Genomic DNA, 16930 nt, shown 5'->3' on the forward strand with positions numbered 1-16930 from the left:
ACATAGTAACATACACACTCTCATACATGTATGCGTACATGAATACACCATTCTCTTACTTCAATTAATGTAACTGCTCTCTTAATTTCATCATTACATTTGTTGGAAGCCAGACTAATCCAGTCACCAACAAAACCTTTAAACCACTCATGGTATTGATTGAGATGTAATTCTTGCCTGCAAAGGAGACAAAACACTTATTAAAAAGATGTAACCAATATGCTATGTATTACTTTGAAGGGACGTTCTCAGCAAGCTTTAAAATTTCACTGATGTACAAGTAGAGATGGTAAGATGCGATCTCTCCTCCAGGTATACGATGTGCAGTATACTTAATAATTTGAGATGACAGCTACACAAGAATGTTTATATGTAATGGTTGTGATCAAGTGATTTGCCTAGGGCTGAGCAATACTACCGTTTTAGCGATATATCGTGATATTTTGTTATTAACTATACCATGCCTGTACATTATTGTCATTAAAAATCCATTTGTTATGCTGTACTAGGCTCAAGAATCCTTGTAAGTCATAACCTGGTTACCTGTGTTACAATAACTGTTACTGTAAACAAGGATGACAGTGGCTAGTTTGATGCTACTTTTAAAGACTTCCTACAGGAATACTGAGGAATACACTATATATAGCACCAGCTATGATTGACTTATTTGTAAGTATCGTGAACATTCAGTATTGTGAATAGTGGCTTTAGTATCGATTGTGATACTAAAATGGCAGTATTGCTCAGCCCTAATATATACCTGTAGCCACAAACACTAGTGTGAGCACATACTGTATATGTTACAGCCAATATAATATTCCACTTGGTGACTCACCTGCAAATGTGGGAACTGCAGGCATGCTTCACAAGTATATTTATGTTGGGCAATGTGAATTTTGATTGTGTATGTATATGTTAGAATAATGATAATGTACTACTGAGGCCAAACAGTGTAATGCGTGGCATGCAGATAGCTTCATTAATGGCACCACGCTATGTGCTATATGCGACGTATCTATTATCAAACAAAACAACAACCTGCAAACTTCTTCATTCAATAACTACATGTGTATGTACGTACCATCATTTCCAGCTTCACAGGTTAATTTCACATTAGTCACAAAACTAAAACCCACAATTGATCCCATTAAGTGCCACTATATTAAAGCAGAGGAGATGACAAAGTTAAATCAAAAAATCTGATGATTTATGGGAATGCCTGGAATGCATTAATGAGAAATGTAGGAACCTGTTTTAGTGGGTTCAGCTTGCAAGCCAATATGGTTAAGAATGTAGACAAGTTAATTTATCCATAAAGGTAGTAACTGGATTTTGAATATGAAAATTGATAATGGTTGAGACAACAGTGAACGTAGTGTGGTATTTACATGATCTACACCTTTGGGGAATACCTGCATGGATAAACGTTGTAGTATTCTTTCATGGTGCAATGTCTCACTCAACTGTTATGTTACAATACTTGTAGTGTTATCTAATGCAAAACTGCCACATTTTGAAAAAGGGCGTGACCTTTCAAAAAATAGGCTAGTATGAAAAAGAGGTGCAAAGGTAGCAGCCAAGAAATGGCAGCAACACTATTAGGTATGTCAATTAGTCTTGTTCAGGATATGGATATGAACAAAGGCTTACAACCTTACTCTATATAATTACCTAAAACAAAAACAGCCTTGGGGCTTTTAAAAAAGGACACTACCAGGCAAAGTAGAATCAATCAAACAAACTTATTCAACATGACTGGTAAGAACAGGGACAAAAGTTGTGGCCAAGTAGATTGGAATATTACCATGATCAATTCTGTAAAACAAATGGTAAGAACAAGGACTGATCAGGTTGCGGGTAATTATAAGTGAATACAGTTTACCCATTCTCATTGTATCTAGCTATAGCTATATAATAAAACTAGAGCAAATACACATGCAACTGATATTAAATTGTTATTTGGCTGCTTAAAAGCCACAACTTGATATCAGTCCTTTTTCTTACCAGTCATGTTGAATAAGCTTGTTTGATTGATCCTACTTTGCTTGGCAGCGCCCTTTTTTTACTAGGGACATGAAGTGGCAAACCAAAGAATGTAGTTTGGTATAAGTAGGCAGGTACTTGTCTGTGTAGCAACCTCAATTGGGTATGGCTTCTGCACCATTAAAGCCATCAGTGACCAGATTGAGTAAAGGCCATTCCCCGGCAGGTGAGAATGTGCCCCAAACTTCTTATTATTTTGTATATAACATACTGGATTGTCCCTTGAAATGCACAAACAAGCTGTATTGTGGGCTGCACTAACTACTTCAGACCCATTATTAAACAAGTATAAGAAAAAATTAAATTAGAGTAGGGACAGTGTATAGTGCTGCAATAAAAAGTACTGAAACAAGCTGGATCGGAGTAGTACTTAATGTCCTAATACTGTAAAACAATAAGAAGTGAATATCCCTTCTGTGCTACACTCAAATGTACAGTAGGGATATTCACTTCTTATTGTTTTACAGTATTTGGACATTACGTACTACTCCGATCCAGCTTGTTTCAGTACTTTTTATTGTAGCACTATACACTGTCCCTACTCTAACTTAAACTTCCTAATTTTTTCTTATACTTGTTTGTGAAGTTTTTTTGCAAGCTCGTGACCACTAAATAGCCTGCTTTTCACAAAACCAGTTACTATAGTTTAAAAGAGTTAATCACAGTGCTATTATACTAGATTATGACTCATACAATAACAACTGATCAGTGGGCATGGCTCTACATAAGCTTGCAGACACTAATGGACGTGGATTCGTGCATACCTACGGACTGATGAATGGGCGTGGCTACCATATGTCTACAGACAGTAATTTATGTAAGTGGGCATGGATTCGTGCATACCTACAAACTGATGAATGGGCGTGGCTACCATGTCTACAGACAGTAATTTACGTAAAGGGGCGTGGCTCACAAAAGAAGCAGGGCTACGCTATGACATGTAGTAACACGTTCACATTTAATTTAGCACGTGAAGTCAGACTCAAATAATCTGTAAAGCGGGATTGGGATGACCCGACTCGGTTTAACATTGTTACTAAATAAACTATATTTATTGACTTACACATTTCTACAAGTATTAAAAAAAATTAGAAATTTACAAGTAGAGTAGGGACGACAGTACATTGATAAAAAGTACTGAAACAAGTGCATAGGGGTAGTGAACAATACTAAAATACAGTTAAATAATAAGACGTGTTATATCCATACTGTGCAAATACTTGTTTATTTGCTTTTTATGGAACATGATTATAACTTAAGCCTAATGGTCACATAACTTTGTGTTTATAATGTACATCATAGCTGCAATGTGTGAAAATGTATAGATAATATCAAGAGTACGTAATAATAAAATATAAGAGAGAGTGTCCAACTCTCAATATAACCCTTAGAAAGGCACGAGTCAAGTTGTCAGTAAACTTCAGGATATTCTAGCTTTATTATAACACAAATAGTTAAGTGATAGGCTTGTTGATAGGTGTCAATGGACTGCACATCAATGATTTCTGCTGAAATACACTACGTCTCTTGAGTTGTGCCCTTTATGTTGTAGATCAAAGTATTTAACACATTGAGTGGATACAAGACTGTTGCATCATCACTTGACTCAGTGCCTTTTGGGAGTCTATTGCAGTAGGACACTCTCTCTTAAATGCAAGCAGTTAAACCTAGCCACTTAACTTTGTTAACAACAAACACACTAATACTATAAACAAGTTGTCTTACGCGTGTATTTTGTTTAGCAAGATTAATACTGTAATAGCAAAGAATGTGTTAGTCACAAAGAAATGCGTTTAGAAACACAAGCAGTTAAACCTAGCCGCTAAACAACAAACACACTAATACTAAACAAGATGTCTTACACGTGCATTTTGTCGACAACGTACAATAGGTCCCGAGATAGGTCCTGTATAAACCAAACGTCAAATTACAAACGTATTCTAAAAGTTTGGTGCGATAACACGTGTATTCACAATGATTATGAAAGCCCTATTGATATGGAAGCCCTACTGATGAGCAATGGCCATGATAAAGAAGGATCAAAGGAAAACCAGTAAGCAATAGTGCATACATTGTAGGATATTTAAAATACTAAAAGTTTCATCTCCATGAAATTCGAAGCATTTCTGCCAAAGAAGTAAGGCTGTAGCTGTAGCCAATTTTCCGCTACGCTTGACTGAATGCATCAGGTAGGCAGGCAGGCAGGCAGGCAGGCAGGCAGGCAGGCAGGCAGGCAGGCAGGCAGGCAGGCAGGCAGGCAGGCAGGCAGGCAGGCAGGCAGGCAGGCAGGCAGGCAGGCAGGCAGGCAGGCAGGCAGGCAGGCAGGCAGGCAGGCAGGCAGGCAGGCAGGCAGGCAGGCAGGCAGGCAGGCAGGCAGGCAGGCAGGCAGGCAGGCAGGCAGGCAGGCAGGCAGGCAGGCAGGCAGGCAGGCAGGCAGGCAGGCAGGCAGACAGGCAGGCAGGCAGGCAGGCAAGCAGTAGAAAATTCCATTGAATAATTTTAAAAAATTCTGTAGAAACTTGACGGAAATGTTTCGGATCAATCTGAAGACACTTTTGGGCTTGGTTTTACCCAACCAATACTGTCATGTCGTTGTGAGGAAAAATCGCGGCAGGTTTTTGGGTTATATTATATCACGGATCACCCCCACACCTTCGATGTCTCTACTATGTAGTACTATCGTACTACATGATAACAACTAAATAACAAACACTTACAAGAATAGCACACAATAGCAAGTTCACCGTGTTCACCATACTAATTCACCTAGTGTTGACTGCAGATAAACGGCTGAGTTCACCAACTATAAATAAACGCTACCGTAGTTAGAGGTGCCTTAAAAAAATTACGATAGGGTTCTAAAAGACCACAAAATAAATTAGCAATTAGCGTAGGCAACATTATGTCCATCTTGGCATGTTGACCAATCATTACAATCATATAGTTATTCTAAATAACTCTCATTACTAATGATACAGTATACTGGGTTATTTCATTCTGAAGTACTATACAATGGGGTTGTAATGTTTGGTCCGGCTAACCTAGCCTTTATAACACATACATCAGATCTTCTTCATCTATCATGTTAGTAGTACATAACAGTTATGTAACTGGCACTCATTCTTTTCCTGCTGTATATGCACAAACCTTAAGGCTATTTGCCTGAAGGAAAGTGTGTATATACCAGTCAAATTCCAGCTATTGTATAACTAACACACACATTATATAGTGTGCAGTAGTCTAGTGTGCAGTTCATATACAATTTTGTAATGCAGGCCTTGTCTGAGCTGTTATGCGTACACTAAAACAGCTCAAGTTATCAACTAGTTGAAATATCCTGTGCAAATATTTTTCATGGGTCTTGCTGCACAAAAGTATTCTACATTCACACTATGAAATACACAGTTTAGTTACCTTCTGGTCTAACGTTTCGAACATTAATGTGTAGTAATCAATGCAATTTCTAAATCAAAATACAAAGAATTGAGTAATAATAATAATTATATACAAACACAGGGCACAGAAATGAATTTTGGAGTGTGGGTGCCATCACTTATCCACCACAACACAACTAGTCCTTTAAGATCAACACTCCTGCAGACACAACTTGCAGGGTCCATTGATAAGGTTTTTCAGCTCGGTTCATACATGCCTTTATGTACATCGTGTTATTATAGCATTATAGTAATAGTGCATAACTATAATTTTCTCTTGCCTACTTTGCTAGGTCACCTTCAAAACTACCATCTGTGGCTCTGTTTCAACTTCTCATAGCATGAACCACAGTTTTAATTTTTGAACCACAGATATTATGTGCCAGAAAAAATGCTTTTGGGGGTAAATGCATTAGACATAAGAGAAATTGGCAATGGAAGGAGGTATGGTGTTTCTTTGTCAGCAAACAGGAAGCTAGCATTGGCTCAGTGGTAATTTTTTTTAAATCTGAGCTACTTGGCCACAAAGTGTGGGGCCAAAATTCACTTTGTATGATGTATGTCTGTATATAATACACTAGTAAACTGTAATTGTGGCAGTTTTTAACCAAGACAATCAATTTTTTTTACTATGTAATAATTATGTAATTGAACACATATGGATTAGATATTTTGAAGTTACTAAAGTCAAGAATAATTAAGTGTAGACACAAAAAGTATGCCCATTGTGCATCACTCACTGTTTAAACACAGTACTAGCTTCATCTCCAAAATTTTTAATACTATGGAGATGTTGAATAATGTCATTGACCACTTCAAGAAAATGGAGCAGTTGTTTTTGCTCATCCTACAGACACACTATTTGATAAGCACTAATGACAATATACACTTTACCGTTTCTAGTGCGATTAGTTTATCAAACCATTGCTTACAAGCTTTCTAAAAAAATTACATAAATATGACAATAAATTTACAACACATGTGTACATAGCTCTGTCTACATGTGTATTACACAAAGAAAATGTACATAGTATACATATAAATGCTCCAAAACAAAACAATAATCAAATTGTTAAAGCCTCATAATACAGGTAATCAAATCTTGACTCTAAATCAGAAAAATTCCCCTGACCGATGGTGACACAGATACACACATAAACACATACACACACTACACATGTGCACACTAAGTAAAAACCTTTGGCTATCCAATTCAGTGAACCAGCACTGCGACACTTGTGCACTACTTGGGCATTACAAGTCAGTGCAGGAAATCTTTCTGGGGCAGAAATACTATCCCACAGGAGGCTGTACCATGACTCACAAGTGAAGGTGTGTATGTGCACGAACACCCATCTGAAACTTTACTTTATATGTGGGATATGGACAGTATTTGTTTCCCCATGTACCCATCTACAGCTGGGCATACTGGAGCAATGAAATGTCCTTGTTTATAGAAACAACAAATGAGCATCAAACCTGTACCCTTCTAATTACCTAGCTGAGTTCTGCACTGCTTGGCTGTGATGTTTCACACAGACAGACATAGACACACAGTCACATACCACACATTCATCTTGCAGAGTAGTTATAAAATTCTTCCTCCTGGATTCTTCCAGTCTCTGTACATGAAGTACAATCCTATACATCTCCTTGAGGAGCCTGTAAGATAAGAAGTTGATATATTCAGTTCTCAATACCTATCCAACTACAAATAGGTAGTAATGATTTTGTGGATTTGTTATCCACAAACATTATTAACTCAGTCATTTGCACTGCTCAAAATAATCTGCTATATACAGTGGAATTATCCAAACCCCTTGGGACCAGGGGTGGTCCATAAGTCTGAAAAGTCCACATCTCTGAAACTGTGTAAATCTAACTTACAATAGCATAAAGAAAAAGAAATTATCAGAATTTTCATTTCCCCTAATAGAACAGTCGCTACTCTAATAGAGCAGTCATTTCCCTGTTAATTGAGAATCTGGATAAGTGGGGTCCAGATAACTGAGTTTCCACTGTAATGTGTAATATGTACATATCTGAGTATATACCAATTAACTACTACATCTATACAAATAATACTCAATTTGAGTTTGCAAACTAATGGAAATACACATGCATACATGAGATCTGGCTGTATATATACCTACACATGTACATACATAGAGTGCACACAAGTACAAGCACACATCTCACAAAACACAATTTAACATACTCAACATGCAGTGTTAGATATTCAATCTCTTTTTCATCTTTGAAATTAAACAATTCATTTTGTCTTCTTAATGTTCCAATCACACTATCATCCAAGGCTTTCAAACAGTTCATTAATGTATTAGCCTATAACACAATTACACAACTTACACAGTGAGCATGATTAATGCAAGCTATGATATCAATATTTACAACAAGACAGCCAAACCAAAAATACCAGGGCAAATAAAGTTATGAAATCAAAGATGGCGGCTAAGAAATGATTGTAATGGTAGATTAATGGCAAAAAAATTCAATAATGTCAATTCAGGTGAATTTGGTGCCTTGGGGGCTGCACCCTCGTTTACAGCTTGACTGTTTTGGTATAGATATCACATCTTTTTGTAATTGCTTTTAGTTTTTATTACCCTTTGTTTTTTACTACAGGAAGAAGAGTAACTGAACCCTCTACAGAGTGACTTGGAACATATGTAGCTGAACTCTCAACAGGGTAACTTACTTGTAAGTGAACTCTCCCTGACTTTATCTACACGGTAGTGGCTTACTATGTAGCTGCACTCTCTACAGAGTGACTTGTAACATAGCTTAACTTTCTATAGAGTGACTTGGGGTACATGGTGACTTGTTATGGCACCGAATCCTCTACTGGATGACTAGCAACATAGCTGAACCATCTATACAGGGTAACTTTTTATGTAGCTGAACTCCCTACAAGGTGATAGCTATTGGTAAAATGTGGTATTACGGGTTTCTGTGCCCATTAATTTTATCATGCGAGTCATATACATATATTAAGTTATACGAGTCTTTGGCATGGTGCATTGAGCTGGAATCAATAGACATGCTGAAATGAACATAACTCAATTCTTCATTAGTACAGAAACATAGATAACTGGTAGAGAAACATAGTTACCACATTAGAAATGGCTGACAACAATGAAACTAAGGAGACATTGTAGCAGAACTTAGAGAAACTGACCAATGGCAATTGGACTGGTGAACCGATTTGCTCAAGGATTTGCTGTCCGCCATGCACTCTACATATTACACTAAGCTATCCACCAGCAAATTTGCTACACTCTTGCCTGACGTGGTGCTCAGCACAATTGAGGCGGTGTTGGTAAGCAATACGTTTGCCCTGCTAAAGGTCCTGCAGTGCTGGCCATGTACAGCAACAATTCAGTGATGATTAGCATAGAGAATAACTCTTGGTTAATATTTTGACAATTCAAATGCCATTGGGTTCACTCCAAGAGTTTGACTAATCAAGGGAGCAATACACATGACTGTGCACATACCCAATCTGCTACATCCACACCACTAGAAAAGACAGGCAGTTCTCCAACACATTCCCAGTCAGCCAGGTCACCATCAGCATGTGATTTACTAGAGCTTGTAAGCAATTGGGAAGGCAGTTGGTCCTGATGTTGATGAATTGTTTTCACTAGTCCAAAGTAGCCAACAATGGATAAGCCAATGTGCTTATCATATAATTGTAAAAATGGAAAAATGCTAAAAAATACCATGGTAGAAGATCACAAATAAACTACACATTGTTAAATACATGCATGTTAAAACATGAAAAAGTTTAGTAAAACTAACAGCATCTTTATATGTATATCTCAATATCTCATACACTCCCTTTACAAACAATACATGTAGTACGCACCACTCCAATGAATGAGAATGCAAGCGATTACAAACTCGCTAATTAAAGGATGTGGCAAGTGTATTGCTTGCAAGTATTCATCCCACACGAAACGGGATGAATACTCATGAGCAAAACAGGTACCATGCTCTTTAATTAGTACATTTTTAATTGCTTGGACCCTTGCGAGATGCTGTTGCACTTGAGTGGTACCGTACAACATGGTGCAGCAAGTTTCTTGCTAGTGTATTTTTAAAAAGTATTAATTTTAGAATGGTGTAGGGACCCAAAAAATAAAAAGTAATGAAACAATACATACAAAGGACACATGCAGCTATGTGGAAAGATCTTTATATTTGAAATCTTGGTGCTAAAGTAGGGACTTTTCCACATAGCTATGTATGTTATAATACCATTATTCATATAACTTGCCCTACTACTTTTATCATTTGGATCCTTTAATTGATTGCACTAGTTAGTTTACCTTTTTGTTAAGCATATACTCTAGCTATATATATACAAGCGTGACTGTTCTATTAGAATATTAGTAGGGCGACTGCTTATTGAGTGAGTTTCTGGTAGCGCGATAGAGTATTAAGAGTGTGGTAACCACACATACTATTTCTGCTCAGATGATTTTACAACTACACATGGGAACTATGGCCTAAGACAGTTAGATAGAAAAATGCAACACAATTTTGTGGTTGTTTTGAGTTGGAGGATGCTTTACAGGTGGTTTTTAGACATGTACTCTATTAAGATTTTTGTAAAAAACATGTTCAATCCCTATTTTGAACTGGTTCATACATAGTTATCATTAATGGGAGTACATGGCAGTTATGGTTAGGTACACAGCATGAATAGTTAACTCACATTGAGGCTTGTTGTAACAGAGTGATCCCATTTGCCTTAGCATTGAGTGATAACAGTTTATCACCAAGTGGTGTAATTTTTGCATTCCATCCAACAACATATCCTTCAGTCTGCATAACAGTAAAACACACAGTTAGCAACATATACCTCTATGAGCAAACACACACACAACACAGTATATACGTAACATACACTCATACCTTATGTGATTCAAAATCCAGTACAGTTCTAGTAAGCATACTATGATCCTTTAACAATTTAGCTTCATTCACAGAATGCTTAATATGTAGGAAATGAAACAATGTCACAGATACAGTAATCACACCAATACCTGTCTCCGAACAAGCTGCACTTCTATGGTCACATATCCATGTGGTTTCCTCTTGTGGCAACCCCAAACTGTTAATTCTTTCTTCTTTGGCAATAAATTAACATCCTGTAGAGACCATTAACAATACAAGTAGAAGGAAACAATAGGTCCATCAAATCAAATCAAAAGAAAAAGGCAGTGAAACAAAAGAATTGCTAAAAAGTAGTGAAACAAGAAAGCTGCCTATATCTGCAGGTATGCTAATGGGCATTTAATCTCCGTACTTCAGTCTATAATCATGACTGAGTTAGGAACTAAATGTTCACTAGTATAATTATCTGCAGGTATAGTCAACCTCTCTTGTTTCTTTACTTTTTAGCTATTCCCTTGTCTCACTACTTTTTTTGATTCCTGATCCAACTTAAAATTCTTCATTTTCCTTCTACTTGCTTTGTTTACTTTTAAATCATAACTATAACTAATGAGCCCATGCATACCCAGCAAAAATGATCCTGCAAGATTCTGCAGGAGTCCTGCAAGAAATGACTGGATTCTCTTGCAAGATTCTGGAAAGCTTTTGCAGGATTCCTGCAAATTCCTGCAAAATCCTGCAAGAAATGATTCTCTTGCAAGATCTTGTGTAAAGTTCTTGCAGGATCGTATTGCCTGGGTAGTATTACCAAGAATGGCACCAAGAACAGCACCAGGCATGCTATAAAATTAATTTTGCGTCTGAACGTGCACCCCAATAATCAATTACTTAAAGGTGAAGTGGCCATTACGCTTTGTTTTCAGCTATGTTCCACCATTACAAATGAAGAACAGCACAAGAAGCATCTTCCAGTCACCACAGAAAACACAGCATGATAACCAGCCACAGGAAGCTGTATCACGATAGCCACTGCAAATTGACAGCTTGTGTTGTCAGCAAAAAGAACTGGGACACAAAGGAGGACAAAGGAGGTAAGTCCAGTGATATGCCCATACGCACCTATCAAGCTGACGTGGCATCTAGCAGTTAAAAAATGGAAGTCTATAGCCTTAGCTGTTATCGAGTTATGCTTGTCTGCCAGTATTCATAAGTACATTGTAGTGTTGTTCCAGTATCAGCTAGTTATTATACAGTTCTAGTTCCAGTTTTGGAACAATAATCTTTATTAAATTATAGTTCCAGTTCTACGTAGTTATGGAACCATAAACTTTTAGGATTACAATTCTAGATCCAGTTCAGGAATCATGACAGTTAGAATCATTCTTCAATTTCTATAACATTAACTTAAGTATTAGCTACCAAAAGCCCATAATGAATTATGCACATAGACACTCATTAATAAGTTATATGCTATAGTCTTGCCAGATTTAATTGTTTCATGTATGTAGCTAATTATTAGATAAACAACTATATAACACCACTATTTCAAGTTGTTTGAAGTAACTAATGAGTCTAATGGTGGTGTGGTACAAAAAGATGGGTAGGTATGAACAGTGGACCTGGGGACCCACGGAAATCCAACTGTGCTTGGAATTTTATACACTACACAGTATTTTATACTTGTACTAGGTACCTCTACAAGTAGTCTTGCATGGCCAATCCACTTTCCCCCCCTTGCAGCATCTCACACAATGTTTATACCAATTAGAAATTATTAGCACCTCTGAAAAAGTGTCTGAAGCTGACTACATTAAATATAGGTCACTCGCTATTCCCTAGAATATTGGTTGCACAATGTTTCTAAACTTTAGTAGCTAGGTGACATAATAGACTAACATGCTCAATATGCAGTAGGCGAGCAATTAGCTACTAGCTAAGCCAAGCTAAGCAAGTTCCAGCAGCTCTTCATACGTCATGGTGCATTTGCACAATGTTCCTAAACTACTCTAGTAGCTAGCTAGGTGGCATAATAGACTAGTATGCTTACTGTGTAGCAGGCAGTGGCCTATACATGAAGTCAGCTTCAGACACTTTTCAGAGGTGCTTATAAAGTCTAAGTAGTGTAAACATCATGTGAGACTCAGCAAGGGGGGAAAAAGTGGATTGGTCACGCAAGACTACTTGCAGAGGTACCTAGAACAAATATAGAATACTTTGCATGAAGTGTATAAAATTCCAAGTAGAGTTAGATTTCCGTGGGTCCCTGGGTCCTTGGGTCCACTGTTTTTACCTATCCTAAAAATACCTGTATAGCTAATTATCAAACACTGAACAAGACATAACAATGCAACTGAGCCAGCATTGCACATTTGGCATTCTCTAGCTAATCAGTTGTTTCAAGCAGTGTTTTAACACATGCATACATGGTTGTAATACATACATACAACTTTTCATGACGTTATATACTAGTCTACATTGCATGTATTTGTCAGTAGAAAAAATTCTGGTCTTGTAAAGAGCATAAAATCTAATTGGCAAAAACTGTATGGTTAAGACCAATTCCAGTTCCAGTATTAGTTCTAAAAATTTCTTTATAATTCTTGTTCTAGTTCCAGTTTTGAGGAAAGCAAAATTATAGTTCTAGTTCCAGTTCCAGTCTTAAGGAAAGCAAAATATTGTTCCACTTCCAGTTCTAGTTCTAGAACTGGAAACTATTTTAGTTCCAGTACTGAATACTGGCTAGTATGTTAGTCAGTCGGCAGTAAATTCTACTAAATGCAAACTTTAAAGGTTATACCAAACTAATAATGCCAAGGCTACATGAAGGTATTGTGAGACTGGTTTTAGGGTGATATTGTGGGCCAACAAAGCCTAAACTTTTAAGATTCCTAATAGTCTATTGGCACAACGCAAAAATTGCGTACTTTTCATAAAAGCATGAAACTTTCTGCATAAGTATTACTCCCCATGACATAAAATTTTTGATATAGTTTCATCACAGATTTGATCTTTGGTGACCTTTATGGCCATTTTTTCCCAGAAATTTGTCTTTATCTCCATGAGGCATTAATTAACGTGCTAAAACATGTAGTGTTGCCACGATATATCGATACATCAAAAGTATCGATATAACAAGGTGGTGATATGATTTTATATAGCCAATCAGTTGTATCAATGTATGGTTGCATGATAGTCGTGATAGATAGTGGTGCCGCTTAGTATAATGATGTGGGGGAGGCCAGACATCTGGTATTGGGCATTTAATTAAGTTATGTTTTGATGACGTAGTGTGGTAAACAAGCCAGCCCCAAAGTAAACTGGGAGGTTTTAAGGTTTCTATGTAGTGCCAGCCACTTGTCTCAACTGTAAAGCAGTACAAAATGGACTTAAAACCTTATAAACAAGAATAGCTTTTGCTTGTGGTATACATCCAAAAGAGTATGTATATATTTGTCTTGCAAATGTTACAGTTAGTTCTGTATTGTGATATATGTTCATATTGTGACATAAACCTTGGTGATATATGATATAGAGTTTTTCTATATCGTGGCAATATAAAGATATTTTTGAACGAAACAATTAATGTTTTATTTGAAGTTAATAGGTGATTTTATTCCAAATTTATGATCATTTATATTACCCATGAATTTTGAGATAATTTACGTCCCCATGGATAATTTACACCCCAAGGGTAGGTAAACTCAGAGATGATAAAAACAATCATAACTTCAAAATGGAATTACCTATTAACTTCAAATAAAAACCAAGTTGTTTTGTTCAACATGACCTTTACTTCAATAGCATGCCAATTAATGCCTCAGGGAGATAAAGACAGAAATGATTAAATTTCTGGGCAAAAATGGCCATAAAGGTCACCAAAGGTCAAATATGCAATGACACTATCAAAAAATACATGTCATGAGGAATGCTATTTATGTAGAAAGAAGTACACAATTTGGCTAATTTTGGGGGCTACACCACTATAGTCTAGAGTTGTAGTGATAATTGGATTGGTAATTGGTAATCCAGTAATCAGTAGAAGCCGATAATTAGCTGTTTTTACTATAATCGGAAATCAGGGAAATTATTAGTCTATTTAGCTTCAGCAGCTACAGTACCACTGGAGGGCTGGTGTCAAAGGCTCTGGCATGTACTTAGTCAATTTGTTTATGTTTTGTGGTAACCACAATAATAAACAGTGATGGTTAGAGCCTTAGCCCACTTGTCTGACTAGCAACTTTACGTTGAGGTAAGTGTACAACCTCACAGCATTGGCTTTACTGGCTGTACTTTTAGTGGAGTATGCAAAAGTGTAACCTACAATCGGGTATCGGTTAACTATTGGTAAAATAGGGTATAAGAATATCGGATATCGGTTTTTCCTAAAAAGTGGGAATCGGTAACTAAAATCATACCTCAGAGTGTTTACAATAGAGTCAGTATGATTATTGACAAAGATATCTGGTATACAAACAGCTGGCTAACTCTCTTAAACAAAGACTGTTTACATTGTCATATTGCCACAAATCAAGATTAAAAGTAGAGTTCCAGCATTAAAAAGTAGTGAAACAAAGATACAAGTGTGATGGTAGCTATCACAAGATAGCTATATGGGAATTTGGCATTGAACAGATGGTAGTAACATACCTACGTATGTAGGGATTTTCTCACATAGCTGTGTTGTAATAGTTACCATCATTCATATATCTTGCTTCACTACTACTTCATTTTTTTAGTTCATTAACTTTTTTTGTTAGCTGTTATACAAGTGTGGCTGTGACTACTTTATTACAGTATCTCGATCTCCCTGCTTGTCTCAAATGAGTTACATAATAGAGTAAGGGGCATGGTTTGCCATGTCGCAGCTAGGTCATTAAGGGATGTGGTCACAGAATACACCGATTGTTAAATGCACGGCACATGTTCTTGATCAGATCACATACTTGGTTTTATATGTGTAGCTACAAGTATCTACTCCACCTACAGCGGTTTAAGTGCTTAAAATAGTTTTGTGGTATCTAAATACACTCCTTAAGGAAAGTGCCAACATACAATTTTGTATTGTAGTTGAAACAAAATTTGGACCCAGTGTTTACCATCAACAGAGCTTCAAACTGGCACTAACAGAGTGAAATTACATGTTCATAGGTGAAGATACAGCTTCAAGAATGCAGTACATGTTGTGGTGAAGAACTAAGCTTGAAACTTAATCAGCTAACACTACAGCATGGTAAACACATAACAAGGAGTTCTGTAATTTAGTGGTTTCTTTTATATATGAAGATGCTGGTAACAATGGCAAAAAGGAATTTAAAAATTTCATGAACCCAAGGGTGGATGACAATCTGTGGATTACTGGTTTATAAAAGACATCACGGATATGTGGAAGGACTTAGTAAGCATTGCTGCATAGTTTTTTTTCTAAAAGTGCTGTAGGCCTGTGAAACAATAAAATATGATGAACAAATAGTGTAAAAATTACAATTTTAGAATGTCCCCAAATTTTGTCTAGACCATTTTTACTACAGTACCACCATTTATCTGATTGACAATAAGTTTTCTGAGTGTTGTTTCATGAACAAGCCTGCTTCTAAGTTAGTTTGTAGATGACTGCTCTATTAGGGGGTTGTGGAAATTACATTACAATCCCTAATATGAACCCCTACAGTGGTTCACGATATGAACACAATAAGAAGTTTCAGTTATGTCTGAAATGCATGTACTGTTACTTTTCACTTGATATTTGCTACTCCTTACAAAGTGGGTTGTTCTAAGTTAAAGGATGCATTCCAAGGTGGGTTTTAGGTGTGCATTATATTAAGATTTTTGCAAAAACAAACAACAACATTTGGCAATCCTATTATGGGCATACTACATGGTTCATGATCGAACAATAATGTTGTATTGCTTAATAGTTAGTGTTCCATTGGAATAACAAATAGTATAGACAAATAAATTATGTAATCAAGACACATGGTAGTGTGTCATGTGGCCAAGAAAGCCGGCGACCACACCGTGAGTATATTTACAGGAAGAAAGAAAACAGCTTTTTCATGTGTGTATACCTCCATGGACCCTTCTCCAAAGCACACCATTTTTGCATTATAGCTGTCCCCCAAGTAGGGTACGCCATACAGAAAATTTGATTAAATTTGCAACAGCCGTTTGTGAGATATGGGCATTCAAAATTTCATTTAAATTTCTTCATTTTTTCTTATTATGCCGTACCGGGGCTTTGATTTCTTTTCGCACACTTAGCAAAAATTGCTATAAAATGCAAATGTGTAGCTTGATTGCCATGATCTTTGGCACAAATGAAGAGCGTGTAATGGTGGATTCACGTACTAAGTTTGTTGTGAATCTGAGTACTATTCAAGGAGTTATGAGTGTTTATTCACGTAAAAAAGATCAAACTTCTGTCACGGCTACAGGATAAACCAAGTATAGAAATAACTTGAAAATTGGTGTATAAATAGGCTGATCATCGTAGCAGTGCCTTTTGATAGTTTGAATAGCAATAGAGTTACAGCGAC

At 36.8% G+C, this 16930-nt stretch overlaps 1 protein-coding gene across 1 annotated transcript in view; it reads right to left on the minus strand.

Moving 5' to 3' along the window:
* LOC136250810 (protein unc-13 homolog 4B-like) overlaps positions 1 to 16930 on the minus strand; it is a 64350-nt gene that overhangs the window by 16687 nt on the left and 30733 nt on the right. The window contains exons 12-22 of the mRNA XM_066043115.1: positions 10547 to 10651; positions 10416 to 10493; positions 10216 to 10325; positions 8993 to 9206; positions 7696 to 7820; positions 7043 to 7139; positions 6372 to 6416; positions 6218 to 6324; positions 5458 to 5506; positions 234 to 352; positions 60 to 177 (exon numbers count right to left, since the gene is read on the minus strand). Coding sequence (XP_065899187.1) covers positions 60 to 177; positions 234 to 352; positions 5458 to 5506; positions 6218 to 6324; positions 6372 to 6416; positions 7043 to 7139; positions 7696 to 7820; positions 8993 to 9206; positions 10216 to 10325; positions 10416 to 10493; positions 10547 to 10651 — 1167 coding nt within the window. The remainder of the gene's footprint in view (positions 1 to 59; positions 178 to 233; positions 353 to 5457; positions 5507 to 6217; positions 6325 to 6371; positions 6417 to 7042; positions 7140 to 7695; positions 7821 to 8992; positions 9207 to 10215; positions 10326 to 10415; positions 10494 to 10546; positions 10652 to 16930) is intronic.

This window comes from Dysidea avara, chromosome 3 (assembly GCF_963678975.1).
Source record: "Dysidea avara chromosome 3, odDysAvar1.4, whole genome shotgun sequence".
Taxonomy (NCBI): domain Eukaryota; kingdom Metazoa; phylum Porifera; class Demospongiae; order Dictyoceratida; family Dysideidae; genus Dysidea; species Dysidea avara.